This window comes from Falco peregrinus, chromosome 11, assembly GCF_023634155.1.
Source record: "Falco peregrinus isolate bFalPer1 chromosome 11, bFalPer1.pri, whole genome shotgun sequence".
Taxonomy (NCBI): domain Eukaryota; kingdom Metazoa; phylum Chordata; class Aves; order Falconiformes; family Falconidae; genus Falco; species Falco peregrinus.
In genome coordinates this window covers 22184604-22207671 of record NC_073731.1, presented here as the reverse complement: position 1 = coordinate 22207671, position 23068 = coordinate 22184604, and the positions used below count along the sequence as shown (strand labels likewise).

Sequence of the window (23068 nt, the reverse complement as noted above, 5' to 3'; positions counted from 1 at the left end):
CCGGTTGCCAAGGAGGTCTGTTGTTTTGGTGTTCTGTTAACAGCTTTGGGCAGCCAAAAATAATTTTTAAAAAGTAATATTGTGTGCATCTTGGAGAGAGCTGGCAGAGTGGTTTTAGATTGCTTGTCCGATTCTAGTTCATTCTTGCATAGGAGAGTTTGTGAAGTGTGTGGTGTAGAAAAGACTTTTCCCGTCGCTACAAGGTGCACTTCTGTGTGCTTAGCAGAGGGAAACGTTCCTGTAAAGTTCACAAGAAAGCCGCTGCGCCGGGCGGCGTCCCGCGGGAGCGCTCGGCGGGGACGGCGGAGCCGGCTCGGGGAGCTGGAACCAGACCCGGCCCCGCTGGCGCTGCGAGCCTGACGGCGTCTGCGCCGTGCCCTGCAGCCCGGACGCGGAGAGCCGGGGCGGCTGCCGGCGCGGTAAGGGCCCCGGGCTGCCCCCGCTGGGGGGGCGCGGGCCGGCACCGACGGGCGCCCGGAGCCGTTACCGCCGCTGCGCTGGACTACGCCTCCCAGCAGCCCCCGCGCCGCTGTGGCGAGGCCGGGGCGGGAAGCGGCCGGCGGGCGGGTGGGGGGTCCCGGCGCCTGCGTGGCCCTGCCCGGGCTAGGGCGGCTCGGCCGCGGCGTCGCCGTCCGTCCCGTGCGGTGCGGCTGGGCAGCCTCCCGGCCCCCGCGGCGGCCGCTCCCCGCCGATGCCATGCTAAGACCAGAGGTCTCCGCATCCTACCAGGAGGTAGGGGGGCAGGGCTAGTGGGCGGCGGGGCCCAGCTCGCCGGGGGGGGCCGGGGCAGACCCCGGCGGTTCGTGCCCGGCCTCGGGGCTTGGGTCGCCGCTCGCCGAGCGGTTACGCGACGCGCTGTCGGCGTGAGCTCAGCTCGGCTCCGGTCTCTGCCGCTGCGGGGGCGGGGAGCCCTGGCGGGGCGGGGGGCTGCGCACGGTGCCCTCCGCAGCGTCGCTCGGCCGGGCCCCGCCGTGAGGCGTGTGCCCTCACCTGCCCCGCGCCCCCCAGCCCCCCTCCGCAGCTGGGGAACCGGCACCTCGGGGTGCAGCCGCGCTCGCCGGAGAGAAACGGGTGGTTTGGGTGGGCCGCAGTTCACGTTTTACCTTTCAACGTGGTTCAGATAATGGGCGGCAGCTCCTTCGGGTGTCCGGGCTGGGTGCGGCCGGCCGGGGCTCCGGAGCCAGGCGCTGCGGGTAGCGCAGCCGAGGGCCGCGTTATCGTCCTGCCGAGAGCCCGAGGCAGCGCCTGGTTTGGATATCACTGTACAGGCTCCGGCAGCCGGAATTCCTTGCTCGTTTCTCTCTCCCCCGAGCTAGAGATACAAGCTATTTGTGCCAAGTTCGGCAGCGGTGGAGACTTGCAACAGGGAGCTCTTGATTGCGTCCTGCAGGCAAAAGTAATGCAGATGCTTGCCTCCCTCTGTGTATGATGTATAGTTCGGGGCTCTGTTTTAATATGTTCAATTTAATTTAGTACTGTCTCTTTAGTTTCTGCTTCTGGTTTCTATGCCGGGCTAGAAGGTATTGGAAGGTGATGAATCAGTGGACCCGCAAAAGGCCTGTATGGACAAGTTCCCCTTTTATTTAAGAGGGTTTTATCCACTAGGAAGGTTTTATCCCATGATTATCAGGATGAAATTAACTCGTGTAAGAGCTTGTATGTAGGAGAGGTACTTGAGAGAGTTAATGAAGTCACATTGTTGTCTGAACTACGGACTTGACTATGCATGTTACATTTCTGCCTTGTGTATCAGGCACCACTGGCACTGCTCTGTACATTTGGAATTGTCCCAGACTCTGTGGTACAAGTCTAGGTGGTGTGTATGTGTAGTAGTTGTGTTTCTATCCCTTCTCCAGCACCTGAGCCAGTCTGTGATGCTCCTGCCCCTAGCAGGGATGTTCAGATGTCTGGAAATACCTTTTCTGAGCTTCCGTTTGTCCAGTGCTTTTCCATGTGTAGGACTGAAGAGGAACTACCCACTCACAGGCAGGCTCCTGCAGTTATTTCTCACTCAGCTGTATGTGCTGAGCTCAGAGGAATGCTGAACAAAGGTCTGTTTCATGCACTTATGGCTCTTGACATCCTGTCCTATCTCTGCATCCTATTACAAGCTTCACTGCCCTGCAGATTTGTGTTCTCTCTGCATCAGCACCATGTTTCACTTCTTTATCAAAAGTAAGATGTAGGAAAAACTGGCCTGCGAGGGTGAACACTGTTGGCATACTCCAGGTTCGCTGTTGTCATTTGCCTTGATTCTGTCAAGTATGAAGAAACCAGAATCATCTGTCATGCAGTAATGCTGTGCTGGCTTTCCAGTTCTTAGAAGACTGTAGCTCAATACGTCTCAGAGTTGTTGGATTTATAGGTCTGTGCTTTGTAGAGTCAGTATGCTGTATGCTCAGAACAGGGTAACTGAGCCATGAACAGTGCTAGGCTTTCAGTGGCCTCAGTGGGTTTATGCAGCTTCACCTCTTGTCAGGTCAGGTGTTCAAGATTTGCAGTGAAATTAGTTTGTTTTAGGGGGTCTTAGACATCAGCTCAATCTACGCACTGCACCTGAGGCAATGTTAGCACTCCTGCTTTTGACTAGCTGTCCTTCACTGGTTCTATGTGCGAAAAGCTTACGAAACTCTGCCTTGTGATCAGAGATAAGAAAACGTAGTTGGATATCATTTGGGTTTTTTTTCCCCCTGTTGTTTCTAAGGAATGCTGAAAGGTGTTATTTTCTGTTTCTTCTATGTATTGGAGTCCAAGAGTAGGTTCTCTTAAGAGGATAAGAAATGTTGCATATTGTGTTCTTGTTTAAACTTATGTTGGGATCTCCTTGCTATCAGGAATAGAATTCATTTACCTCAGGTGTTATATCTACACAATGAGGTGCCTGTATCTGGGGAACTGTGGCTGAACCAGAGAGGTGTGGGAGTCAGCTGAGAAACTGCAGTGACTTTATAACTGCCGTTAAACTTTTTGGATCAGCTCTGGTATAAGGACTTTGCGTAAGTATAATGTGAATTGGCTTCTTAGCTGATTCGGCTTAACCAGTCCAAAAGGTTCGGTGAATACTCTTCTTGTGTCAGAATAGGTTTTTTGGGGTCAGGTAAACAAATAGAACTGGTGTGTTTCTACAGAAAGGAGCAGAGTGTTAATTTTACCTTATTTTATGGAGATAATTGAAAAAAAATCTTTGGTTGGAGCCTGCAAATGAACCTGTTAGTTACCTGTTCACTCCATGCCTCGCCTGTGGGAAATCATGCTTTATTTATATGTAAAGTGTTTAAAAAAACCTGGGTGGCTACTTTCAACTTGCTGTACATGGTGGAAATGGATACAGAAATACAGCAGGAGGTGATGGAGACTTTATGTAAGATTTCGAAGACATTAAATGAGTGGACTCTTCCCTAATAAGTGCAAATAAAGATCTGTTAATGGTGTAATGATTATTTCAATACTGAATTAAAGTTGGGTGAAATAAAAGCACTTCCTTATGGATGCATGCACGTTACTGTTGAGCAAGTTGGGGTGTAAAGTTTAATAGCATTTAGTGTGGCTGCTGCATTAACAGTGCCCCCGTTTTCCTTGAAATAGGAGCAAAACTGATCTTCCTTACCTAATTAGGTAGGTGATGCTGAGTGTTTGGCTTGGACAGTTACTGTGTGACACATGATGTGCTGCAAGCTTATGCCCCAGTTTGCCTTGCTGTAATTGGTATGTCAGTCACTGCCACGAAAGAAATTTGGAAAACATACAGGATATACTTAGCTATATATGTCTAATGCTTCATGATCTCATGTGATGCCTAGCTGATGTGACAAGCTTTGGACCTTGACGGAAGTGTCTTGGCAGTTTGGGCCCGAGCTCTGAATAGCAAAACAAGAAAACATCTGGTCTCTGTTGCTGTTTTAGAAACACTGGAAGACTAATTAGTTGCATAACCACTAATATATAATAATATGTACAGTGAGCTCAAATAAGTACCAGAAATGTAGGGATGTTTGACTGTTGTCTTGTAATGACCCACCTACCTGTGTGTCTGAGACTGCATTTGAGTTACTTGCCCTAATACCTGCCAAAATGCAGCTCACTCTTTTTGCACCTCTTTATTAAGAAGTGCTAATGGTCTGTTTGCTGGTGCGTGCTGTGGTTTGTTTAGGCCTAGAAACATGTTCTTGAGTGACAGAATGAAGTTTCTGCTTATTTCAGAGGGCATTGTCCTAATTGGGGGTTCAAAGTAAGCTGAAGCAGCCAGGGAAACAATTACTTTGATCTTGAAAGAAAAGGAGATGTTATTGTTGAAGCAGCAGGGTAGAAGTAGGTTAAATTTAATATGCCGTCTTTCTGCACGTGCAAGTCACTTAATTTTTAGCTATAGGTCTACATAAATGTAGCTCTTGTCTTGCGAACAAGTGGAACAGATGTTGGGTGCTCTTGGACTGGGGGCATGTTTTTGTGTGTTTGGTTAGTTGGAGCCTCTTTTATTTGTACCATAGAAATTCCAGCAATTGCAAGTTGAGAGCATGTTTGGAAATTGAACCACTGTTTTAACTACACAGCTGAGTGAAGATGTGGAGCGAGTATCTGAAAATCCAACAGATGAGAGAGGAGGAGAGATGGAAGTTCATGAAGATGCCAGCTCTGTTATTTTACCAGGTGACAACTATTGACCCAGAAATTACCAATTTTAAGTGCCTAATAAGCTGCTGCTGTGTGTGGGTTTGGTTGTGTTTTTATCTTAATTACACTTCTGAAAGCAACCAAGGATTGAGATGAGAACATTGCTTTGTCATGAACTGTGCTCAATCAAAGAAGATTGAGCACATCTGGTTCTGAGCCAGCTTAGTATGTCGTCTCCCTTTGTGTTGTATCTTACCTGCTTTGCAGTGTCTGTGATGGCAGTGGATTGCAAGCAAAGTCTGTGCCAGATCTACATGAGCAAGATGCAATATTGAATCGATGTGCTGTTAAACAGATTTTAGTTGGACTGTTCAGTCCTGCTTCTGAAGGGTGCAGGGCAGTGTTAAATGGGCTTATTGCAGCTCAGATGCAGGCGTTAAGGTAAGCCAGCCTGAAATGAGTATCACCTAAATGTTTTGCAGCTGTTCAAGACCTAGTTGTTTCAGCAGTGCAATTTTATGCATATTAATGCCCTAACTTCCTTGGCTGCCATTTCCTGGCATGTAACTTGGTAACACGTGTGTGACCATGGACCTTTGTAAGAGGTTATGTGTTCAAGAGGATTTATTAAAAGGCTAGTGTTTGTTGTGCTAAGGAACAAACACCAAACCATGCCATTACAGTTGAAGGGCAGTGTGTGGCATGGCCTGAAAGGGCCTGACATTAACTTACACCACACAGAAGAGTAGTCGTAAAATATGCCTACTTACTTCCTTTCATTTGTTGGGTTTTATATGTTCTTTTGTGCGTTCAGCTATGTATCGCTTACGATCAAAACATGACTTGTAACTCCAGTACATGAACTTTTTCCTTACAAGTATCGCCAAAAGAAATGGCGAATCCAGGGAGTATGGGGAAAGCAGTGTCTGTGTACAAGCGAGACTAGTGTGAAGATCTTCAGAGAATAAGCTTTGAAGGCAAGGAGACTGTGAGAGGTTTGGGTCGGTCTTTTTCTAGCTGTAATTGGAAGAATCCTTTTGTGAGACTTTATGTAGTATGCACAAGGAATTATGAATTAGACTCCAAAAATGAGAGGGTAAGAAGTATCTAGTGACTTCTACCATGGTGGAGATCCAATGCAGATAGCTGTGGAAGAGTGTTAGAATATTAATTCTCTCTGCTGATGCATATGCTGAGTGTATAAGAATTACTTCAGACTAGGAGGGGGAAAGGGAGTTGTTTTTTCCAGGAGGAAAGACTGACCATCAACAGACTTCTTTTTTTTCTCATGAACTTTGAACTTTGTTTCTGAGTTGTCTTTGAAAATAAACGTTATTTCCTGCCTGCAGTGTCTTTAAGCAAGTGCCAAATTCAATACGTGAAAAATAAGCACAATGTTTGGAGGATTATGTCCCATGCTTGAGAAGGAAGTATCTACCTGACTGATCGTAAAAATCAGCAATAGTTGTGGTTTTTTAAATCAAGCAGAGTTTGAGGCATACTTTCCTCTCAAGCGATTGATCTTTAAATGAATACTACATACATTCAGTCCAAATGCCTGTATTTTAAAGTCCTAATCCATATTCTGTTTGGTTCCAGATAGTGAACTGGGTACCACTGCCCCTTCTTTGCGTTTCAGCAAGACCTGCCTAAAGAATGTTTTTTCAGTAATTCTCCTGTTTATTTATCTGCTGCTTATGGCTGTTGCTGTGTTCCTTGTCTACCAAACCATCAGTGACTTCAGGGAGAAGCTCAAGCACCCAGTGATGTCTGTCTCTTACAAGGAAGTGTCCTTGTATGATGCACCTGGTAAGAGTGGTAACAAAAAAAATGGGTTAAATTGTTTGCATTTATCTTAAATGGCTTAAAATTTTTAGTGTTGATTCTCCAGGGCCCAAAGTGTATATAATGCTTTGACCCACATCTTTCACTTCTTTTTTTTAATCGATGTTGTGTTGCCTTTGCGTAGAAATGTTAATAGTGTACAGGAGATCTTGGGAACTTTCACGCCAGTACCGTGAATAACAGTAGCTGTGGAGCATTAGGTAAGATTTCATGGATAAAAAATGTTTGCAGAGTCTAGAATGAGTCCTCTTTTAGGGAAAGAAGATAATTCCTTATGGAAATACTCCCAAACTGTATTGTTCAAACAGGGTAGCACATAGGATGGCTATCATGACCTCAGTGCTGCACTGGACTGTCAGTAAGGAAGGTGAATTTCTCAAACCAACCACAGAGTAACCACAGTGCCACTTTCTGCTTCTGTTCTGTATTGTTTACAACTTGGTATTACATCAGTAGGCAATGAAAATGGGATGTGACTGCAGGGAACGATGTTGGCATGAAAATGCAGCGTGGCATCAGAAAACTGTGTTGCAGTTTGCGGGCGGGATTACGCCACGGAAGCATTTTTTAATAGGGAGTTCTATTATTATTTTTTCAATTATCCAGTAACCATTCATAAATAGAGCTGCAGTAGCAAATGCATCTCCAACAGTCATAGGTCGGTTTTCAATTTAAAAATAATACTTTGTTTGAAGTGTTACCGCATTTTACAAATAACTACTCCAGTAATTGTGGCTGAAAGGTGAGTGTTTCAAGTTGTTGCCATATTCCTGTAGTTGTTTTTCTGTGTGGCCAGTTAGCCTCAGCTCTATAAGTAGGACCTTGCATTTGGACCACGTGGATCTGACTGTAAAAGCAGGCTTCCTTCCCCACCCACCCCCCGCCCCCCCCCTTTTTTTTTTCCCCCCTCCACATGAGCCTTTCATACAGCAACAGGAAGAAAATGTCATTTAAAGAAGCAGAAGAACATACATATAAATCCAAAAGTATTTTCAGGGATGCCTGCCAGATCAGAGAACCTAAATTAATGTAGCCCTTTACTTCATCATGCTATTAAAGTGATGAGATGGCAAGCTGTAAGTGTGGAGCACTGAGGAAAGGGATAAAGCATTTTTAGACTGATATATGCTGACTGCTTTGACATCTTGCATTTTGGTGGACAGATCATCTCAGCTGTGAGTTGATCGTATCTAATAACTTAAATCTTGCTTTTTTTGGTAGTTGGTCTAGATCATCTTCAAGCAAGCTTGTTTCCAATAATAAATGTGCCGTAACAACATTTTTTGTTTTGGGCCTTGTATTTTGCTAGCCACTTATAGCTGAGGTGACTGAGGTTCTTCTAATGCGTACTGTTGGTCTGAAAGGGTAGATTTATGGTATATATGAATTTCCATACAAGTGACAGTAGTAGCCTGCCTAGCCAATGATATAAGTAGTAAGGGATGGTAACAGCTAGTACTGTTTGGCTTTGATTTTTATCATGACATTGTATTCAGTGAACAGAAGATGCTAGATGTTCTGAAGAGCATCTTTTCCCTTTTATTAGATCACCCAGTGATCTTTGATCTGTCTTGTATAGTACGTACATTATTTTCAATTAAAATTCGGTACATTAAATGATAATATCTGAAGACACTCCCATGCTGAAGCACTACATATCCCATTTGGCTTCTGTAGTGTCCTAACAGTTTAAATTAATTTCATTTGTGGTGAGAGGGACTGATGTATTAGCTGCTGGCTTGTGGGAAGACTAGGGAAACTTAGCAGCTTCTGTAAACCTTGAATTGTTACAGAGTGTGAACCTGGATTGTTTTTCAGTGCATCACGAGGGTTCCGCCCTGATGCAGCTGGCACTTTTGCCCTGCTCCACAAAAATGCTGAAGTGCGTTGGTTTAATTTGATTATTTTGCTTGATCTTGAGGATAGCTCAGTATCCTGTGGGATTAAGTCCCAGAAGGAAAATCCATCTACTTGGGAAAGAAATTGGCTCTCTTTAATGTTTCTTCTCCCCAAACAGGTATTGCCTTTTACCCAGGCAAGGCTCAGCTGCTTAGCTGCAAGCATCATTACTATGATCACATTCTGCCTCTGATAAATCCAGGTCAGCCGGGAGACATTGAATGCACCACTCAGAGAATCAACTACACAGATCCTTTTACTAATCAAACGATGGTAATAATAATAATAGCATAGAACAAAGCTTACTCAGTGGGGGTTTCCTGCTTGTAATGGTATTTGAAAATAAAAATATTTATGAAGTGCTGTAAAAAAATCCTTGCTTCTAGCCATCTGTCCTTTTGTTTTCAGAAATGTAAAAGAACCCAGTCAGTGTGTATATGTGTTGTGGAAGATCAGCTGTCACGTGGGTGCGTGCAGCATGAAAACCTGAGTGGGACAAAATAAGTAATTTTTTTACAATGAAACTCTCACTTCATTTCTCTCCTAAATGAGCTGGCAAGCATACCCCTTGATATAGTAAATCTAGCTTTGATTGAAAGCAGTATCAGTTATTTCATTAAAGCAGGATAGGATATCTCTTTTTGTATGTTTGCTGAGAATTACATGCTATTTTTGTTACACTTGGAAGAATCTTAACTGGGCACAAAGCATTTCATTATGCTGAAACGCTGTGAGCCAGTAAGATGGGTACATTGAATGATAGTCTGTCTTAAATTGCCCATAAAAATGCAAATAATCTAGCTTCTGTATAAATAAATGTTGAAAAAATAAAGTATTAAATACAGTCATTTGTATCTAAAGTGATTGCTTAGATTGTTTTTAAGGAAACTAAACATTAACGTACAAACTATCTAGGTACTATTTCGTCAAGCTTTTTTCCTCTTCATGTTTTGCCTTTTGTCTAGCTACCATTTATTTCTGGAAAGCAGCTCCTTGGTATATTTGAAAGTGATATCCTAGGTACAAGTCTAATTTAATTGCTGCCACTAATATACTCTTTTTGTGTGTTTTAACAAAGTAAGAACCCACATTTTATGTTGCGTGGTAGCTTCATTTGGAAGCTTGCTGATCTGATAGTCTCTAGTCTGAGGTGGAATGAAGAGCCACCGAGGCAGGGGCCTCTGAACCGCGTAGAACCCTGTTCAGATTGGCTGAGTCCTTGTTGCAAGCAGCAGCTTGCTGTTCAGTACGACGCTTGCACTACTTCCAAGTTGTATTCTGCCTGCTGGCATTTTTTGTTGGTGTGGGTTTTCCTTTCGGCAGCTTACTTCAGGTGCTGGGGGCTGTGAAAATGTTCCTCTTTCTCAAGGAGAAGCCTGAAGTTCTCCGCATCAGACTCCACATTAACTTGTTTCATGTCAAGACCTGAAAGCTCCTAGACTTTAATGCTCAAAACAGTTTTGATTGTCCTGCAGCGTGCAGATTGCAGGGCCTTGACTGGTCATTCCACATAAACCCAAAGGACCATGATAGAATTAAAGCAGATTTCTTAGCAAAACACTAAATCTTGATGTAAAGGCTTTATTTTTAAACTAAAAGAAGGGATTCAGTTGGTGTTTATTTGATGTTTTAATAGACGTGTACTTAGTAGCAGCCAAGAAAGTCTTGGTGGGTGTTAGATTTCTATACAGTTGACAGATGGCAAATTCATGACTAGGAAGTGAAGGTTCCTTTGCTACTCTCACCATCTCTCTGTTTGCTTACAGAAGTATGCTTTGGTTGTTCAAGGCCCTCGTGATGTGAAGAAAAAGGAACTGGTGTTTTTGCAGTTTCATTTAAATGGAACAGACCAAGACTTTAGTGCTATTGACTACCTTTTGTTTTCTTCTTTCCAAGAGTTCATCAACAGGTATGTAAAGTGATGAAGCTACAACAATACTAATGAAAGCATGGCTTTTTTAGTGAAAATCAGATAGGCTTTTATGTTCTCTCTTTTTTAAATATATTTTTTTTAATGTTTGGGTTGCACTGATGCTCCCTCATGTCTTAGGTTACTAATCTTACTTTTTAGAAAATGAACTGAGGATTTTTTTCAGTGGCAAAAGCTACCCTTCAGCTATGCTTCAGCCATTTGTTGCTGCACTTTTAAAAGTTTGAGGTTTGTGCTGGTTTTCCGCTGTCTGCTGCTGTGGGTGATCAGGAAGCGTGCTGTCCTGGTCAGCGTGCTCAGGAAGTGCACTGAGAACACTAATGTTTCTGTACCTTTTTTTTCTTTTAAAGCAATTACTGTAAAGATTGGATCCTCAGATTGATTTGTTGTGATTTGGTTGAAAGATTAACTGTATTTCTTCGTATTACTAGCTTTATGTAAGATTCTACAGAATCATGTAATTTTATAGGTGGGATTTTCAAAATTGCTTTGTATTGGTTTGACATTGGTGCCATTGGAGCAACTGATCAACTTCATAATTTTAACAAGAGTGGAACTGAGTCTGTCTTAAACTTTCTTGAAATCCCCACCTTTTTCCCTCCTTGTGAGAATACATTCCATACCTAACTGTTTCATTTTTGCTTTAATTTAAATTCCAGTTCTGTTCTCCCTGTGATTCAGATTAAAAGCTAGACAAAAGATACCAGGCACAGTGAGACCACAGAAAGCCTTCATTTGGGGATAGTCAGATAAATGCTCAGTGAAAAAGGGGCAGCAGTTTGAAGGCCATATGCAGAAGAAAATTAGATGAGGGAGGGGAAGAGAAATAACAGATTTTATCGTAACAAAGCATTCTTGGAACCTTGGGCATGATCATACTGGTGCTTTTCAGATTGAACAAAGACTGCAAGTGTTCAGTCACAGTATCTCTGGATGGCCAAAGACCAGTTATCTTTTTTACCGAACATTTCTACTTCAGTGAAGGAGAGAGCATAAGTCACTAAGTACTTCCTGTAACTACTAAAACACCTCATAAAATGCATAATGTTCTGGGTATTTTAGGCATCGATATTTTAGAGTGAGAAAAAACCAGTTAAGAGTTTTTACTCTTAAAGTTACTAAGCATAGTGATGTAGAAGGTGTTACTTGTTCCTTCTGTATTGTTTTTTCTCGGGTTTTGTGGCTTGTGCTGTGGTTAGTGGTATGTACGGTGGGACTGATTCCAGCAAGGTGCACAGCTGTTTCTATACTGCAAGACACAAGCGCTGCCTGAGCCCACCCCTTGTGAGACAGAGCAGAAGGCAGTTGTGTTGCATCTGGCTCCCAGCTCTTTGCGGAATGAACCAGCTTACCATGACACAGCTTGGTCTACGCATGCTCAAGTCTCGGCAGCCGGATTTCTGTGCTTATTGTATCAATTTGCAGATAAGCCATTTAAAAGAGCTGTTTCTTCCCAAGTTAAAACACGTATGTCCTACTTAAGTGGGCGGTATTTCTGCAAGCGAGCCACAAGTCTGCGTGCTGCTGTCCCAGACACTTGTGCCACACGTTGTGCAAAGGCAGGTTAGATACGCGAAACGGCAGTAAGCAGCATTGCAAAGGTCCTAGCTTCAAGACTTGTGTTCGTGCCAGCGCAGGCGAATCAGTAAGACTCACCTGTAAGTTGCCTGGAAGAAACATGGATCACAACCTCCTGCCTCCAGGTTTGCCAGGTCAGACTGGTTATATGGCATAATCAATCTCCAAAGAGATGGGGAAGTGTCACGTTGTTCCTAGAGAAGCTGCCTTGTCTCAGTTTTGGCAGGCACCAGAACTAAAGCTGGGAGGGTGAAGGCTGAGCCTGGGTTATGTCTGGAGTAAAGTGAAAAGGTAGGAAAAGGTGGTGTCTGTTTGGGGATGCATCCTTTGTGCCCATTTGCGGCAGGCAGTAGGAATGCAAGTTAAAACTAACCCTGGTAACAGGAAAATTGGCAAAGGCATGTAGGCCTTTAAACTCAGTAAATGATCTGCATGTCCAGGTGTAATACAGTAAGAGAACCAGTTGTGTGCAAGAGGCCAGTAGTGTCTTTTATAGCGCTCCCCAAGCTCGACACAAGTTGCCTGCTTGTCTTGCTTAGCATTGTGTATTGCTGTCCTGGTGTCCTGGGGCACGAACTGGACAGGCTAAGGGCAGGTTGAAAGTGTCTGGTTTTTCCTGACTATGAATTGTGTGTGAAACCGTGTGCTTGTGTGGACTGTGCTTGCTCTGTCCAACTTCCAGCAGAAGAGAAAATAGAAATTATTTCTGGTTCATCAGTGGATGCTAAATATAGTTAAATGGGAAGTCTGAACCAAGATATCTGTAGGAACTGTTGTGTTTCTGTATGGCCTCTAAAAATCTTCCAATTACTAGCCATTGTTAACTGCTTTTCCTGACAGAGTGTCTCACACTGGTTATAAGAGCGTATGTATTAACACTGAATCCAGCAGTTCATGTGAAGCGTTATCAGATGCTGAGATACATGCTAGAACCCAGCAGAGATCGTAATGACCTTGACATCTTTTTGCTGTGGCTGCAAACAGGTTGGGTTGGGTTGGGCAGGCAGGCTGCTGTAAAATGTATGTGGAGGGTATTCGTCGCCTTCAATCACAATCCAAACCCGACCCCCTGAAATCGGTGATAAGAGTCCTGCTGGATCTACACCACAGTTTCTGTGTGGATGGTACTACGGGCAGCTCACTTTTGCTTTAAATAGCAGTAATTGTGTCTGCAGGCGTCGGCCATACGCAGTAATAAAAATGGCATCCAAGAGACTTGTATCTTTAATGGGTTTTTTTGAGGCACAGCAAGTGCTGAGGACTCAAGTAAGGTCCAGTTGTTTGTGTCAAGGGTTTTATTCTCTGCAGCTTTTGTTTTAAAACTGGATCAACAGACTACATGAAACTGGCACTGCTTGCTAGTTTTGTTCTGGCCTTCGTGGAACACTGCTGAACTGTGTGCTGTTGTTGGTTCCGCAGTTGGAAGGATACTGCCACTGGCTTTTTTTTTTTGCTGTTTTTTTGAGACAGCAGCAGCTACTGTCTCTACCATATTAATCGGAGGGAAAGAAATAATGAAACCCTTGCAAATTACCAAAAAAGTGTAGCTAAAAATACAAGTTCCTTTCCTGAGCTGTCATTAGTGTAATACATGGCTTTAAAAAAAATCCTCTGAACATATTACTGACGAAACTATTGTTAGCGCAGCATGTAAAATAACTTCTGGTCATGTGAAATGATGACTACCAGTCTGATCAGATCAGATATTACTTAAGGGTCTAAACAGAGCTCTGTGTTCACATCTCTGGTCTGGATTGCTGCGTGCAGAGGAATAAATCATAACACAGAAGGGTTGAGACTTTTGGTAGCACACCGTCTGACCCTTTATTGGATCCCCTGGCTGTCTGAGTTTTCCCATCTAGGGAAAAGCAAAGGCAGTGAACTTGAATTGGGTTTCACCCATCTCTGGGTTTGGCTCATGCTGTTGCGTTGGGTTCTGCTGGAGCCTAAGCTGTCTCTGGCTCTTGTGGTGGTAAAAGGCTCCACTGCAGCGCTACAGCTCGATCCGCAGTTAGGTTAGCAACGCCCACAGCTGGGACAAATACGGTCTCTCGTGGTCTGACGCTGACCAGTCTGTGCTGGGCCAGTTAGTACTAACTCCCTGCCAGCAGCCTGAACTGGCAATGGTTATCAGAGTGCTGGCAGAGAGGAGACCAGGGCTTTGTCGCTCACAGTGGCTTCTTGTGCTTCTCTTTCTCTGCTGTGAGGTAGGAATTTTTACGTGGTCTTGAGGTACCATTAATATCCTGGGAGAGCCTGGTGCAGAGTATTCCAGGAATCTTACCATACATCTAAAGGACAGCGTAACAGATAGAAGAACTTACCGAACAAGAAAAAAAAAAAAAGTGCAGCCTCTGCAGATTGTCTGTCTTGGGGGGTGTAAGGGGAATTAAAAACAAACTTGCCTGGAGAATTATTGTTCAATTTAAAATCCCTTGCCTGTCTTGCATTCACTTAGTTGCGTGTGATTTTTAAGCTGCATTATTTGCCTTTGTGCAAAGCTTGTGCCTCTCTGCTCTGCTCACCATGCAACCCTTCCTCCCCTGCCCCCCTTTTTTTTTTACCCTCGACTCTATGGCAGTGGCTCTGGATTATGGGCACATGCAAGGAGATGCTTTCTCAGATCACTTCTCTGCAGTTTCTCCTAAGATATTATTAATGTTTCTTTCTCAAGCCTACAATTACTGTTGAAGGCCAAGTATACTACTGCTGTCTGCGTACCGTCTAAGTTGTGGCTGTAGTGTTCAGCTCTGTGTCATAACTTCCTGCCTCAATTTTCCATGTTGGTTTGGAAAGCTTTTCTAGGATGCTGTATTTAGTTAGGCATTAGGCATAGGACCGGCTGGCAGAGTGCTAATTATGTATGTTCTCTTGAGTGGCAAAGCACCGTGCCCTTCTGTACTGTTCTATCAGCTGCTGCTGTACCCACATACCGTAGGGGGAAGCCGTCATCGTCACATTAGGTCTCCCTGTGTCACTGGTTTGTACTGTGAGGAGTAGTTGGCAGTGGGCTTTGTTACTGTGCTTTGCCCATGTCTTCCTTGTGGGATTAGGTGCACCGCTGTCCTTTTGGGATCACTAAACAAGCACCTCTTGATATCAATAGATAAAGATATTCCTAACCGGTTAAAACACTCTTGGAATAGCTTCTGTTGTGATGGGTAGCTAAGCGCGTTAGTTTTTCTTTTCAAGAAATGCTTCCCCTTTCTGTTTGTATGCACAGTAGTTCAGTGTTTGAGCTCATCACCTGAAGCCCTGACGTAAAGAGCAAGGGCTTTGCTAGGATTTGCCTTCCTACGAACGTGTGCGTACTACCTGAGCCTGAGCAGGCAGCACAGTACAGAGTAGCCATCAGTATGATATTCTTTTTAGCAGCGCATGCTTTTTCTGCCTTGTAGACAAAGCATCTTGGTTTGCAGGAAGAAAAGGAGCTGTGATTCTGAAGACTAAGGAGAAAGACAGGAAAAGTGCAAATCCAGTCAGTGCTGGTACAGGACAAATCTTCCTGATTGGTCTGTTCTTTGGGACAAGAGCTGGCTTCTTCAGCTCTGTTTTTCTTCTTTACATCTTTCTCCTGAAAGACCAAAATACCTTAATCTCTCAACAGACATGCGCGCCCTCTGTCATACAAGCAGAGTGTACTCTTTCCTTCACCTAGGAAGATGGATTTAATCCGAGTCAAAACCCTTTCCCTTGTGTCTCAAGGACCAGCACACCCTGATGTATCTCTGCAACCCGAAATCTATCTTCAGTAGAAATTAGCAGGCTGTGCTTTAATGATTCGCGATTTATCACAGTCATTTACCCCTTCATTTCAAATGAAACCTTCTTGAAAAAGCAGCTGCAGGGCCAGGTTTATTTCACAGAGATGATGTGAAAGTGGCTAAAATCACAGTGCTGAGTGGCTCCCAAGGGGGTGATTCACTGTGTCTTGTGCAGCTGTTCAAGGATGGAGACCAGATATGCCTTGGAGGTACCTCTACCACTTGCAGCATGAAGGGGTATTGGAAGCCTTAAAGTGGCTTACGGTCACAGCATTGAAGACCAAAGCAATTCTGCTGTTCCGGGGCCACAAATATCTGATCATGTATTGGGAAAACAGCCATGTTATTGCAGGTGGGAGTCTTACACCAAAGGTATAGCGTTTCCAAAATAACAGGAATGCACTGAATGTGAATTTCAAAGCATTTTAAGTATGTCTATATTGCAACCAGTTTATTTGTATCCCATAATGAGGTGAAGCAGCCTGCCCTGCTTCTAGGCTGTTCCTTCCATCTCTTGCTGCCTAGCGTTATGGCGAGCCGTTTCCTGGGGTCCTGGCTCTGCTCCTTTCTGCCCAGAGATGACAGCCAGGCAGAACTCTAGGGTGGCAGGGCACCAGGTAAGTCATCTTCGGTTAAGAGCACAAGAGTTAAAATGTCACTACTCACAATGTGCTAGATATGCTGAATTTTAGTAGTTGAAACATAAAAGGAATTGTGAATACATTTTTAAGTGCCTGCAGGTCTGACATTCTCCTGCCTACAGGGTTCAGATGCCGCTCTGAGTTTGGCTGGTAAAGTAATGGTCTCTTTCCTTTAGTCCAGAAAAAGCAGAATTCATGAAGGACTGTGAAAGTTCATACTCTAGCTGGAAGTTTTCTGGAGGCTTTCGAACTTGGGTCAAGATGTCCTTGGTGAAAACAAAAGAAGAAGATGGTAGTGAAACTGTTGAATTCAAACAAGAGGTAAAAAAAAAAAAAAAAAAAGTGTTATGGGACCTTTTAGTTTTATTAAGAACTAGTTACTGCCATGGTTTAACAGAACCAGTTCTTGGGGCAGATAGCAATGTGAGTTGGAAGAAGGGGGGGGAAGTTAGGTGAAACATCAGGAGCTTTTTTTTTTTTTTGTTTCATTGCATCCATCACACCACGTGCCAGTGAGCAGTTTTGGCTGTACAGTTACTTGCATTCTTTCTTAACATGAAGCAGTTCAGTAGAAGTGCAACCGTCTTGATGTGCTTGGTTGTTGGTATGGTACGGAGACACACGTCAGGAAAACATCTCTAATGGGAAGGTCAGAAAATCCAGGCCTTGAATGTGTTGTAAGTGACACCTGTAGTCTGAGGTAAGGGTCCGGAGAGACCAACACAGAAATAATAACACAGCTGCATTTAGTTCAAGGTGGGGAACAGCTGGCAAAGGAATTGTCTAAATAATACCGCTTTCTAATACTGGCTATTACTTAGATTACCACAAGGGCTGATATTAGGATGAAGAAATAAATGTGAGCCTTGTATCCTCTATAGCATTCTGATGTCTGCTTTTTGTTTGGGTTTGGGCTTTTTAGCTGTTGAGTATCCGTAGAAAAATGGAGTAACTTCTTGCATCATTTAAAACTAGAAAACAGGCAGGTGGAAGATGCAAACTTAGCTAGAGATGAAGTGAGTTTGACTTTCACTCCTGTTCTGTTTACAGTAATGGACAGGAAAATAGTTGTGTTTTGAATTTATCTTTCTCCCAGTGTTGGCTGGAGAGGAAGTGTCTCATCGGTAGTGAGAAATGAGAATTTTAAGAGCAGTTCTTGTCCAGAGAGCGTATCTGTCAGGGACTACACTTTCTTAGTCCATGGTACACTTGGAAAGAGCACTTTGTGGAGATCAAAATGAAGCAGAAACTTCAGTTCTCCTATCTTTAATTCTCACAGGGCATTAAAGTGGCAAAGCCTTAAGGGAAAAGCAAAGCTGTGACTGTGAGGTGAGTCCCCTTCTGCTCCACTTTGAGGACAGGAGGCAAACGCCAGTCACACAAGTCCCAAACTAGGGAGAGGAAAGAATGCATCAGGCAGCTGCTGCCACGTTAGCACTAACAGCAGTTGTTTGTCTGTCCTTCATCACCTACGGCTCTGTATCACTTGCGAGTTGGTACTTACCAAGTGTAGGATTTTTGAAAGTCCTTTGTGTGCCCGAGTCTAATGTGTGTCAAAGTGGAAACAAAAGGCTGACTCAGAACCACAAAAATCTGAACTTTTTGTGACTAAAGATCTGTTTAATCCAACAGTTATGGACTGATTATCTGGGTAGGCGAACACTGTGTTGGGGGTTTTGGGGTTTTTGTTTGGTTTTGGGGTTAGTTGGTTTGTTTTTAATGTTTCAGATCCCTATTAATAATACAGTAGAAGTTGAAATAGCTCAGACGTAAGTTGCAATTGCTTTGTTTGACAGTACAGCATTTGCTAGATTGCATAAGGAAGTCCATTAGCTTTTCAAATCTAAACCTGGGAGATGGCAGACCAGCAAGATGGATATAAATATTAGGTCAGATAGCACAGTCGGTTCATTTGCTAACTAGCCCTGTAGTCATGGCTTTGTCTTTTCTTCCGTTCCCAGTGCCTTAGTTTAGTTTTATGTGCTGTTTGTTTCCTGGTGTGCAGTTTTCGTGAGTGACTGGCCGGGGTGATGGTACGCTGCACTAAGTAAATGTGCTGTAGAAGCGTAGGGTAAGTCAGTCTGCAGCAAAGGTGTTTGACCAGAAAACAGGAGGTGGTTGAAGCTCCCATATACTCTGAATGGACATACATCGTGTTCTAGCTCCTGCTTCTCTGTGTTCACAGCCTAACATCTGGTCAGGGCAGGGCGTGTGGAGAAGACTAACAAATCTTGAAGTATGTGTAAATAAACTAAGGGAGGGTAGATGGGAGGTTTTTGTGGCAGGTCATCTCCCTCATACAGTGAAAAAGCTTGTAAGAAGGTGAAAGCTGATTGTTGAGGGACTTCCAGTTCAGCCTTCCTTTACCTGGAACAACTCAAAATCCAGAAAGGGCAGTTTCTTCCATCTGTCTCACGTTCCTGTCACAACCCTGAAATGAAGTTACAGTACTGCTGGATTCATTACTTCCAGTCCAGTATTAAACTAATGTAGGAAGAGCAGCAGTACTCTCTTGGGCACACACCAAGATGTAAATACTGCTTTGAGGACTGGAGAAGGGAGAGGTCCTTCCGTCACCTGCTCAGCTGTAACGCGCCACGGTGCCTTGCTGTTAGGGAACTGTCTGGCTCTTGAGCAGCTCGTGTTGTCCCCTAGCAAGCGGGGTGGGGGGCAGTGCAATCGGTGTTATTGCCTGTGTACAAACCCCTGTAGCTCCCCTCTGGGTGGGGGTGTCTGTGCTGCAAGAAAACTTAAATGTTTTTTGGAGGCCTAACGCTTTCGTGACTGTAGTTCCTAAGACTATGGTTTCATGTGGCTGTGACGTCAGTCTGGTATCCTCAGCTGTACCCTGGTGGAACTGTGCTAAAGCTCTCTGCCGCTGTCCTGGTTTTGGCTGGGATAGAGGTAACTGTCAGTGCTAGTTCAAATGGTAACCTAGTTAATGGGCAGCACCTGGGAAGTATGGTTTTAATTGTTAAGAGCTAGGCTTCTCTCCCGTTTTCATTCTGTACTTGCTGGCATCTTCTAGTTTATTCTACAACTGATTGTCCAAAAAAGAGTCTTCCTGCCACCATTGCGTAGCTCTCTGGTAAATAAAAAGTAATTTAGCATTCATTCATGAGAACTTTTCAAATGCTGTATCACTCCAAGTAAATAATTTTTGTAAATTAATTTTCCCTCCTTGAAAGGGAAAACTATATAATAAAATAAAGACCCTGGCTACCACTGTAAAAATGGTATCGCAGTGTTTTACCAAGTGAGAAATAGGGAAAAAAAACCCCAAACCAAACGAAAGAGATGGAGGAAACCTCCCTTCCCATATTTTGGGAGCCTACTGCTTCAGGTAGAGGAATACTGAATTGGAAGTCCCTCAACAGGCAGCTATTTTCACCTTCTTACAAGCCTCTTCTGTTGCACAGAAGACTCATTACTTTCTTCCGTGGTGTAACTTGCACATTTGTGGGTTTTTTTTCCCTCATGTCCCCAGACCAGTGTGGTCAACTATATCGACCGGAGAACTAACCCAAGTGACCAGCTGTTTTTTGTGGTATTCGAATGGAAAGATCCTTTTATACAGACTGTTCAAGACGTGAGTAACATGCTAGTTCCTTTTTGAATCATTGTCTGACTGTACCTGCTCATGGTTTGTGTGTGCAGATGCCTGTGCTACCTCACTCCAAGCAGAAATTCAGAGGAAGAGTGAGGTTACGTCTGAAACTTCAGCCTATGCTCCCCCTTGTATCCCGTAACGCATATTCTGCAGAGGTCAAGACCATCTGACGCCTTCCCTTGGCTTGGTGGCACCCAGCATTCTGTTTGCAGCTAGAGGTACATGTAGCTAAAAAAAACCCACGTGACCCCTGTGGTCTAGCAAAGTGTAGCTTCAGGTCAAGTCTGAACTTTTTGCTTAAATAAGTTGCTTGGCTACACTGGATTTAATGATTTTTCTTTTTTATTATTTCACAAGCAAGAAACCTAGGCTTAAATCAGAATAATAAAAATAGCCTAGTGTATTTTTTATCCATTACTAGCACAGAATTTGGTACTGCATTCAAATGCACAAAAAACATTCCAAAATTTAGCTCGATGTGCTGCAGCCAGAGGTGATGATGTGCCAGACAAGACCATGATCAGTCCCCAGCGGTGATTAAGAGGTGTGCGCTGCAGGTACGTGCTTTAAGCACGAGCTAGATCTTGTTTCCCCAGTGTTCCAAGGGCAGGTCAGATACACTTGCCCTCCCCAGGAAAACGTAGAATGGCAAAGTGTGCAGAGACAATGTGTTTAAAATTTTGCATTTAGAATGGCCCTACCTGACAGCCAAAGTCCATTGCCGGTAAAATCCGCAGAGTTCTTGTTTTCTTGCCCAAAACCAGAGCGCGAAGGCAAACTGCGTAGGGCAGGAGGTGGTAGCTGGTTCTTGGCACTCCGGCTCTCATGTCCGTGCTGGGGCCGGGCACCCTCCTCAGTGCCAGCGCCTCCTTGGCCTTGCGAGCCTGCTCCTGTTCCTGGCTCCTCTCTGCTGGATGGGGTTCACGCCTCCGCCACCTTCCAGCCAAAACCCGCCCCCGAGCCAGTGGTCTGGGGTGCTCGTTCCCTCTTGGCGAAGAGGCCGTAGTTCACGAGCAGGGGCAGCCAGGGGCAGCTTTCAGGAGGATTAACGAACACAGAGTGCTGGTTTACGACCTTCCAGCTTGGCTGGTGACCCAGTGACACCGCGCTCGTGCTGACAGTCCGAGCTGCAGACTCGGTGGCAGGTCCCAAAGCTGTGTGTGACTTCGCTGCTGCCTAAGCCTAGCTCTGCTTGCTTCATCCGAGATCCTAGAAGTCATCCCTGTGCCTAGAGGTGCGAGGGGAATTGCAAAGCATAAATAAACTTTAACTACTGTGGAACCAAATGTAGTTAAAAATAGAAATACAAAGTACTTGCTGTAAGTCTGCAGAAACAGTTGCTGCTGTCAAAAGCTGCTTTAGCATTACCGTGCTGTCGCGTTAAAGCTTTCCAGTAGTTGTCTCTTCTAGCTTTGTCTTCTGGGAGATAGTCTTTAATGTGACTGCTTATTTTTGTTCATCTTTAAGCAATACAGTAAATTTAATCTATAATCTCTAAAATTAGCCATTTAACTGTCTCTCTGAAGTCTTCGATAATTCAGTGCCCTGAATTAGTTTAAAAGGAATTTAGCAGCAAATCAGAAAACCATGGTGCAAGGCAGATGTGTGGAGAAGGCACTGCAGGCAGCCCTGGCAGCGTCAAGGAAAATGCTGCAAAACAGTTTGAAAAATTGAATTGTTTGTTATCGAATAGGTATAATACATGATGAGTCAGATAAGGGAAATAATATTTTTAATCTCTTTCAGATTATCACAGCAAATCCCTGGAACATGATTGCTCTTCTTTGTGGTATCTTTTTGGCTCTCTTTAAGGCCGCAGACTTTGCTAAGTTAAGTGTTAAGTGGATGATCAAAATCCGCAAGAGACACCTGAAGAGGAGTCGTCAAGTAATGAACCACATAAACTGAGACTAAGACTGCCATTTATTCATAGCAGAAGGGATAGAAAATAACTGGATTAAACTTCAATCAGCAATTAAAAGATGCAAAACAGGTATGTTTTCTTCCAGAAAAATGATGGCTGGAGAACAGCTTAGTGAACTGGCTTTTGAACTTCAGAAAGGAGCTAACTCTAGGACAGGTCTAACAAACTCATGCTTTTCTATTCCACATTTAACAAGCTTACCTCTGTATGGGGGGAGCAGGGGGAAGGGAGAGAATTCACTCGTGTTCAGAAAGTGAACTTCGTAGTAGTCAAGGTCTAAAAAAACAGACAGTGTTTGACTGCATCTCGCAACAGGAAACCATTTAACTTCTGCATGAGCCCTGACCTGCATCTGCTACTCTGAACAGTTACTTCCTTGACTGTGTTTAGCAGACAGTAAAGCACTCAACAAAACAGTCCGGCCTCCCCTCTCCGAAGTATGTGTTAAAACAAAATACACTGGAATTCTAGTATATGTCATTTTTGATTTAAAGTATAGTGACTTTAATATTAAAAAAACTCTTCAAATAAGATATTGTGTATGTTCTTTGACGCTGCCTACTCTCAGATTCAGGTGGAGCTTTACAGGAGGTAGTCCAGGCAGGAGTATTTCTGCAAGAGGATACAGTGAAAACCAAAAATCCATACCTGGGCATCCGAGCTGGTAATCGATTTTAAACTCTGTCTTGGGCTGTTGCTCATGTCTCTTTCCCGCAGTCTTTGCTAAGGAAGTGACAAACAGTCTTTCATCAGCCTGGCATTTAAATGGGATTCTCTGTTCTACAGAGAGTGCGCACTAACTCTGCTGGGGTGGCACAGTCATCGTCTTCCTTATAAGCCCCTTATTAGCCTAGATGCCCGACTCTGACTTGTGGAGCCTACAGGGCAGCGGCACACCACCGTGTGCTTGCTCTGAAGGTGTTGCTGCAAGGAAAGGAGCGTACCAAGTCACATTTTGCTTCTTCCATCCTGTACTAACAGGGTATTAATGTAATAGTAAGCATATCAAAAGTACCCCTTTGTTGGTTTTTTGCCTTCCAAGGAAGCACTTCAGAACAAAATTTACTACTTTCAGCTGATTTCCTGAGCAAGTCAAGGCACTGCATGGACCAAACAGCCTTAAACAAGGGAGGAACAACTTGCTGTAGTAAGAAAACCAAAAAAGCAGCCCTGGCCGCAGGCATGCAGGCAGCATACAGCTGCTCCCGTGTCCAGCCAGGGGGGAGGGCAGGAGGTCACAGCTTACCAGTCACTTGTGGTTACTGC

At 44.1% G+C, this 23068-nt stretch overlaps 1 protein-coding gene across 6 annotated transcripts; it reads left to right on the top strand.

Moving 5' to 3' along the window:
• Positions 1-435: 435 nt before the first annotated feature.
• On the top strand, positions 436-22333 carry PACC1 (proton activated chloride channel 1). 6 transcript variants are annotated; one of them, XM_055816585.1, is made up of 8 exons: positions 557-732; positions 4551-4647; positions 6211-6420; positions 8474-8628; positions 10122-10264; positions 16445-16589; positions 19756-19857; positions 21625-22333. In XM_055816585.1, exons 1-8 carry the CDS (start codon positions 697-699, stop codon positions 21784-21786), a joined length of 1050 nt encoding a protein of 349 aa, XP_055672560.1. In that variant the 5' UTR covers positions 557-696; the 3' UTR covers positions 21787-22333. The 6 variants fall into 6 exon arrangements, with proteins under 6 accessions (XP_055672563.1, XP_055672560.1, XP_055672562.1 ...); XM_055816586.1 differs by having other exon boundaries at positions 591-732; positions 4488-4647; XM_055816590.1 differs by lacking the exon at positions 557-732 and adding an exon at positions 1104-1358 and having other exon boundaries at positions 4543-4647.
• Positions 22334-23068: the final 735 nt, after the last annotated feature.

What these genes read in the sequence shown, in the direction of transcription:
- PACC1 (XM_055816590.1), top strand. Translation starts at nt 1,124, where the DNA reads ATGGGCGGCAGCTCCTTCGGGTGTCCGGGCTGGGTGCGGCCGGCCGGG. An exon ending in GTTCGGCAGCGGTGGAGACT is followed by an intron (nt 1,359 to 4,542) that starts TGCAACAGGGAG and finishes CCACTGTTTTAA; the next exon opens with CTACACAGCTGAGTGAAGAT. An exon ending in CAGCTCTGTTATTTTACCAG is followed by an intron (nt 4,648 to 6,210) that starts GTGACAACTATT and finishes GTTTGGTTCCAG; the next exon opens with ATAGTGAACTGGGTACCACT.